A 7,823-nucleotide genomic window follows, 5' to 3' on the forward strand; every position below is an offset into this window, starting at 1 on the left:
TAGAATTGCTAGAAGACTTAAGCCTTCAGTGAACTTTTCAACAAACCTAATAACCAAACTTGTCTTTAACAAAAGAATATGGATTGTGCAGACTGGTCTGGTATGAGATTTCTTAGGAAAGGTTTTCATTAAATTGAAGTGTTACTATCAACTGTTTCAAGAATTGTTTTATTAAAACAAGACAGACAGCAAAAATAAACCTACAGAGAGCCTGAAATGGTCCTTGTGTTTTTGGTGCACAACCGAAGTAAAATGCTGGTCGCTTGGTTGGGGAAGACGGTTTTCTTCATCCAAAATATCCAGTACACCTATTAATTTTGCTTCAATCAAATCTATCAATAAAACAAAATATATTTACAAAAATTGAATATATAAACCCATATCAGAACTGAACATAAGTTTAAAGTCCTACTGATCCAATTCTGTATAAGATTATCTAGGGAAAACTGACAACATAAAATCCAAAAAGTCATTGCAAATAACATAAAATCCAAAAAGTCATTGCAAATTAATTCTACATATCTGAATTGCTGATTTAATTGATATTCTATACATACTAAGTTCTACTTCTAACACAAGGAACAAGGGGGAAAAAAAGATTAGGCACTGATTGTTTGATTTTTATTCTGGGTCTCAAGGTGAATTTAGTCATCTAATTCCCAAAAGGTACCTAAATGTTTCTGTGGTATGACCATAGGTCTTTATGGGATAATTGCTTATATTGTTGGGGGTGGGTTTAAGCTTTTCAGCCATGTTTCACCACATGTCAAAACTAAAAGCATGAAAAGGCACATACTTCCATTCACAACAGGAACCAGGGAGCAAAATGAAATGCATTTGTGTTAAGACAGACAGATCAGACTTGAGTATACAGTGGTGGTTTCACAACTTTTTACATGTGTATTGCCTTCACTTTTCACACACATATAGAAAAGCCCTTGAAATCTGACATAGAAATGCACGCTTTTGAAATTATTAGACACAAGAACTTTGCAGCTTTTAGAACTTTTTTGCATTATCTACAAAACTGTTCTTGTAAGTACTACCTACTTTTTTCCTGTGGCAACGAAGAAATTACTAATGCTTGTACTGCAGCAATGCCTATGAAGCCTTACCACAGATTGTAAACAGTATGACGTTACATATAAAGCACAAAGACAGCTCCGATGCAAAGAATAAGCTGATTTAGCTACAGAGATGACTACCACTCCATCAAAACATTCTAACAAACTAGTGACTGCTTCTAAGATTCTTCCATTGTGTTAAAAAATTGTCCATGTCATTATAATATCTTTCTCTTTTGTGACAGTTAATATTTCTACATGTTCACTGCTGTCACCGGCCTGGTCCAATACCTTAAACAAAAATCTTATTTTGACAGAAACCAACATTATTTTTCTCACTCACTTCAAAAAGTGGTAGAAAATCCTTTTCTCCTGACTATACAAGAACAGAAAAAAGGCATACATGCTGTGGTTTAACTAAGCTATAATTTATTAGCTTATGTAAGAATAACTCATACAATATGCATCAAATCTGTGGTGGGGTGCCGTATGTTGGTTGCAATAGTAAAAGAGGTCATGACTGAGGGACCACTACTTGTATTCTTAGGTAAGCTGCCCAAACCTTTTCTGTGGCAGGAAAAGGCAACAACTTGGCAACAATCTCTACAATCTGACCTATTTTCCCACTATGAGTCAGACAGAGACCTTTTCTTCCAATAGGCATCAGACACTCTTGCCCTTGAGATATTTAAAAAAAAAAAAAAAAAAAAAAGGCAGTATGTACTGGGGAGGAAGCAACCCTTTTTACAGAAATGTGACAGTCTCTAAACTATAACAACATTTTTGGGAACAGGCGCAGGCTCATATACACATTCTTAAACCGCTAGAAGAGACAAGATTTGTATTCATAGAAATCACTTATTTCCTGTTGCTATGCTTTTGTTCCCTCCTCCAAATACCTTCCTGTTGCTTTTTCACAAGGTGGCCAGAGGTTTGCTTGACAAGAGCTGTCTTTAGTTAAGTCAGAGTTAGTGACTGCACAGTCCTATGTGACAAAGTGAAAACCTCTTCAGCAGAGCTACAGAAACTCAGAATCAGACATTTTGCAACAGATGTTGAATTCCGTCACTCTGAATCCTCTGCTCAGCCAGGACTGACTGGTTACCATAAGCAAATTACTGTAAACGCAAAAGCAAGATGAACTTTTGTTCACAATACACCAATGTGGGGAACACAAGTTGAACGCAGAGTAAAAAAAAAAAGCAGCATCACCAGCACCATCTTAAGCCTCTGGTATATCAGTCTGTGGAAATCTAAAAGCAGCAGTAACATCTACAACCTGCTGCTTATAGTTCATTTTGTTTCTTTGCTCACTGGCTCAAAAAAAGAGGCGGAATGGGACGGGATTTTTTTTTGATTCATGGAATATTTTTCCCCAGACACCCTCACACCCTTCTTCACTTTATTTACCCTATTTAGGTGTTCTAATTAGTTTTCTAGCAAAACTCACAAGAAATTCACAAGTCTCAGCTGCAGTTATCACACACTGTAGGACAACATGGCTTTATTACCAATCAGAACCGGAATGTTATACAAAGTTGGAAGAATTCACAAGGTTGTAACAGTCATTAAAAGCATAAAATTACTACTGCTATGCATATTTTGCCTCTTCTGCTTGAAGCTTGTTTTCTCTGTGACACTAATGAATAGCTTGACATTTCAAGAAGTACATACCTATACAGTCCTGATTATCTACATAGCGCACTTCATTAACCCCCAGGCCTTCTTTTTGGTAAAGTTCTTGTTCCTAAAAGAAAAAAAAAAAAAAAAAAAGAGTAATTGAAAAGAGAAAATGCCACTCACCACATACTTTTTTACCCACCAAAAACATTTTTTTAAAATAAACATGAAGACATTTTTTAAATACAGCACGAATCAACACATATTTTAAAATGTCCTTCCACAGCTTAATATACCTTAATATATTCCAGCTTCAACTCCTTAATGAGAAGCCTATGCAATTAGAGATTCCCATTAGGTATGAGATACAGCCCATTATCTGGATGCCTCATTTTAATGAATGGTAAAAAAGAAGAAGAAAAAAAGATTGTTGGTTTTCAAAAAGCCATATTCTTTTCTGGCACAACCAGATGTCACACAGTAGGAAACCAGTCTGTCAAATGAATCTTTTTTAATCCAAGCATAATTTACAATCTTGTGGAAAGCAGTGCCACTTCAAGTGTCTCTTTACGAAAAAAATAAATCCTCGAATATAGCATTAAATATAACATACCTCTTTCAGAATCCTTTCATTAAAAAACTGCTGCAGTTTTTCATTACAGTAGTTAATACAGAATTGTTCAAAACTGTTGTGTTCGAAGTATTCTGAAAAACAGCAGTTAAACTTCTATGATAAATCAGTGTTCCAAGAATTTATGTTACATAGTAAATAAGAGGAGCTTCACAGTGCTAATATTTAAAGTGTGTTCAGATCCATATCTGTTTCTTTCAGTCAAACAAAAGTTTTTACAGATTTTCAAGTTTCATGTAAGACAGATATAAAAATACTGTGGCAGATCATATTTCTAAGACAAATAACAGTTATATCTGGCAGCAAACCAAAGCAAGATGCTACCATACGTGTACCAATAAATCCTCGTTCATCCATGTCACAACACGCTGGCACAGCATATCATAGCTCTAAAGAACTGAAAACCAATGGTTCCCTTTTTCACTGTTCTTGGACACCTCAGCAGGGCTAGAGCACACCAGAAAACACGCCTGACTCTGAATCCCAGTGAGCCAAACAGGACAAAAGCTTTATGGGAACCATCAATGCCCATCGCTTCCTGGGAGCCACCAGGCGCCCAAAGTCCAACTCTGTAACAGAACTATCCATCCTCCAGGAAACAGTATCTTAATTCAGAGACTTCATCGGCCTGTCTGTCAGCATGCAGTGATCTTCTCAGGACTGAACGGGAAAACAGTATGCACACGCAGTATCTTTCCTAATTTTACTGGGTGGGCCACATTCCAAAGTTTTAGTCCTTCAAAAGCTGTGTCTACGTAGACACTACAGGAATCTGAAACCATTACAAAGATGCTTAGTTTCACACTAACGCTTGTCAGTCTTACTAGGTCATCAGGAGAAGATCTAGATCTCCTCCAGGAAAATGAGGCTTTATCTGCTCTCTTGATACCTTCTTAAACCCTTGTAACCACTGGAACCAAAGAGAAAACTCTCCCACTCTCCATTACTCGAACTCATCATTGAATCTTTGGTGGCAATAACAGATAACTGGGAAATTCATATTTTTTTCTTTTAAGTATACTTACCAAAACCAGCTATGTCCAGAACTCCAATGAAGAAAGAAGAAGTCTCAAATGGAAAACACTGGTTTACCCTGTTCACTACATGGTCAAACAGATGACTATACACCGTTTTAGCCAAGGCATCACGAGCATTGTTTGCTTGTTCCACTTTCAAGGGTACCCTAAAAACCAAAAATACAGATATTATTTTTCAGAATTCCTTACTCTGAGATACTGAGATTAAACCCTAAACTTAAAAAGTGTCTTTCCAATTATTGTAAATTAGGACACAAAAAAACCCCTGAGCTCTAGGCCCAAGTAGGAAACAATCTTGCCAAGTTAGACTTAACTAACTATCCTACCTGTAAAAAGAAAGAATCATGTTTTACTATCCTCAGTAGAAGTGAGATGCAGATGTTTTCATTGTCGTTTATTAGATAATCAGAAACTATATTGATAATTGCCAGAGCAAGATATCTAAAATATATACATTCCTATCTACAAAAAATGTGCATTCTTTATTTATGAGCTGCCTCATTATAGTAAAACCTGTAGTTCAGTTTTGTTCTGACATCTTTGTCCCTATGCTTTCATAAGGGCTATAACTAAGGCTCTAAGGTTGTAAATTAACAGGTAACAAAAGTAAAAAAAAAAAAAAAAAAAAGATAAGGGAGTGTGTTCTCGCGGTGAAAGTTAGACGCAATCTCAAAATAAGGATTCTTTTTAAACACTGAAAGAAGGGGCCTTTTAAGAGATGAGAATTTATTCTCTCCCCCTTATTTATAAACCTTTAGTCTGCATTGTGACTATTTATTACAAGTCTATATCCCAGTTTAGCCGTTAAAAAAAAAAAAAAAAACAAAACCAAAACAAAAACAACAAAAAACTCCACAAGTCTAAATTTCAACGCCTATGAAACACATGACAAAACTGTGGGAATATCAGGCAAATATAACTACATATTTAGCTACACAAATAATAATGTATATCTAGCTATTTTGTAAAGTCAGTATGACAGTGACATACTTAGAATGCATATATTTCAAAACACATTTAACCACCTCATTTCCTGGATAAATACATTCTACAAACCTTTTATTTTTTTAAAATAGGTTTCAGATTAAGAGATGAGAGTACCAAAACTAAAAACCAGTTACCCTCTACGCAGCTGAGGAAGCATCTGTAGGAGTCTCCAGAATAAGACAATTCATATATTAAAAAAGCCTTAAGGAAGTGTTTAAGAAACAATGCGAGAAAATTACAAAAAATGAACTTTCAGCTTTATGGTATGATTGCAAATTGCACTTAGATCCTAATCGTGTTGCCAAAGAATTCAAAAGCAAAAGTCCCACCTATTTGAACAGAATCAGATCAGAACAGAATCAGACTGTCAAAAATCAAAACTCCAAAGGATTTCTACATGTCAATAAAAAATACAAAGGGAAAAAATTTAATTGAAATACTGATAGCCCCTTGACCAGACAGTATCAAAACTTCACGCATGGAAAGACATCCTACAATTCAGAACAACTATGGGTACAGAAAGGCTTTGCACAGCACCGTATCATGACATACAGACATATCCAATGATAAAGTAAATTAAAAGAAGAGATTTTTAGGGAGAGCGCCTTTGCTAACCAAACTAATAAAATTTGCAGGGAGGAACAGGGAGAAATATTGTCAAGATTTTTATCACACCAAGCCTCTGTCACAAAGAGTACAGGATGATGGCTGTACGTCAAAACCTCTTATGCTTTTTCTAAATATCTCCATCATTTGGCTCAATAAAATAAATCACTTCTCCCCATATACCTTGCCTCTCATATCCTTGGACCACCAGCGCTACAGTAACAATTAATAATAATCAAAAGATAGACTGTCCAGCTAAGGTGGTGGATAATCACTTATGGAACTTCTCAAGTACGCAGCAAACCTATGTTTAAAAAATACCTCTTCTCTGAGCTGTTTAGTAAGCCCTGTCTACAAGGTTCAAGATGTCGCCGCTGCAGAACTACCCTGTCGCCCTCTCCAGGCAGTTCTCTGGACACAGGAGGACAAAGAACTGGCAGGTCAGAAAAGGTAAACTTAATGCTACACAGCTCCTCCATATTGCGTCACTTCTTTCACTTCCCAGGATTCACAAGCACCACACTAACTCAAATTCATTATTTCCGTCTTTTTTCAAGGATGATACTTCTGACGCAGAAACGCGAGACTGACGGAGATCACTTTCTGTTGTGACTGGTTAGTCAGGGAACCAGAGACTCCGTTCACTAAGGACACCTGCAGCTCCATTACACTGGACAGTAATTAGCTTTAACACACAATCTTGTCTTCCACTAAGCATCTCCTGACTTATCTTAAGGTAACGAGTACTGACAGACATCTTATCTTATAAATAGAAGGAAGGTACCCTTACATTCCATTCTGATACGTTTAAGAGATCAGAAAACTAATTCCCACACGTCAGCTGCAGGCCTATTACATAATACAATACACCAACATCATTTATGCTTTTAATTTATTTTTTAAACAACATGGCAAATAGTCATATTTGTAGAGTATGTATTTATAAAATGGCCTTGTTTTTCAAAAGTAACAAATTCTGCCATTAAGTAGAATTCCAGAGACTGCACAAAACTCTGCTGTTATTTTAAATTTCATAGCGTGCAGCAGAAACCCACGGAAAGCAAATGTAACCCTGCAATGCATTTTGCACGGCTGAGAGCACAGAACCACAAAAGAATGCTGAAATTGCAAGAGGCCAGTAGATACCCAAGAGCCCTATGACAGAACTGACACTTAGAACCAGTAACTTCCTTCTCATGAACTTGCTTTCCCTCAGCTCCTCCTTTCCTCTTGTCTGCACACTGACAAAGGAGTCTCTTTCCTCCTCCTGTTTCTTGTCTGAACAGGAAAACATATATTTATTTTCCTTCCTCCATTTCACCTTCTCCCTCTCTCCTCCATCCATCAGCTACTTGTAAGGAACAGGGAACAAATTTCTCCAAATTCTAAGCTATTTCGTAAGGCTGCAACAAAAACTTGTTTGGTCTCCATACTAATTTCTTCAGCAAGGTTTCCAGTGATTCACAGAGTCTGAGGTCTACGGCAAAGCACTCTTATGGGCTGGATTTATCCTGTGGACAATTCCATGCAGCCTCCAAACAACTTCTGAAACAAATAAACTGCAATTAAAATATGTATAATTTGCCCATGGTTGACAACAACTGAGAGAGAGAGAGCAGGTGAAGCGATACCCATCAGCTACTGTCATCCAATACAGTTACTGCTTCACAAATGAAATGGCCTGGATGAAATAAACGTACCTAGTGAAAGGCCTACGTAATTAAACAATACAAGCAGCATATTTTTAATTTGAGAAAAGCTGAAGTTCCAAAAACTGTAGAAAAATATTTTCTAAAAAAACCACAATGTTTTTACAACAGAGGCTTCAGTACTGCCACCAAAAAAACCCCACATTTTGGTAGGAAGCATACTCCAAAA

General features: G+C 36.6%; 1 protein-coding gene across 1 annotated transcript in view; it reads right to left on the reverse strand.

Moving 5' to 3' along the window:
• LOC104169317 (unconventional myosin-VI-like) overlaps window positions 1–6,424 on the reverse strand; it is a gene marked incomplete at its 3' end in the record, with an annotated part of 17,409 nt that extends 10,985 nt beyond the window's left edge. Inside the window, exons 1-5 of the mRNA XM_009710214.1 lie at window positions 6,267–6,424; window positions 4,341–4,498; window positions 3,298–3,389; window positions 2,739–2,811; window positions 205–332 (exon numbers count right to left, since the gene is read on the reverse strand). Of these exons, the coding sequence (XP_009708516.1) occupies window positions 205–332; window positions 2,739–2,811; window positions 3,298–3,389; window positions 4,341–4,498; window positions 6,267–6,424 (609 nt within the window). The remainder of the gene's footprint in view (window positions 1–204; window positions 333–2,738; window positions 2,812–3,297; window positions 3,390–4,340; window positions 4,499–6,266) is intronic.
• Between the last annotated feature and the right edge of the window lie 1,399 nt (window positions 6,425–7,823).

This window comes from Cariama cristata, unplaced genomic scaffold (genome assembly GCF_000690535.1).
Source record: "Cariama cristata isolate BGI_N322 unplaced genomic scaffold, ASM69053v1 scaffold6611, whole genome shotgun sequence".
Taxonomy (NCBI): domain Eukaryota; kingdom Metazoa; phylum Chordata; class Aves; order Cariamiformes; family Cariamidae; genus Cariama; species Cariama cristata.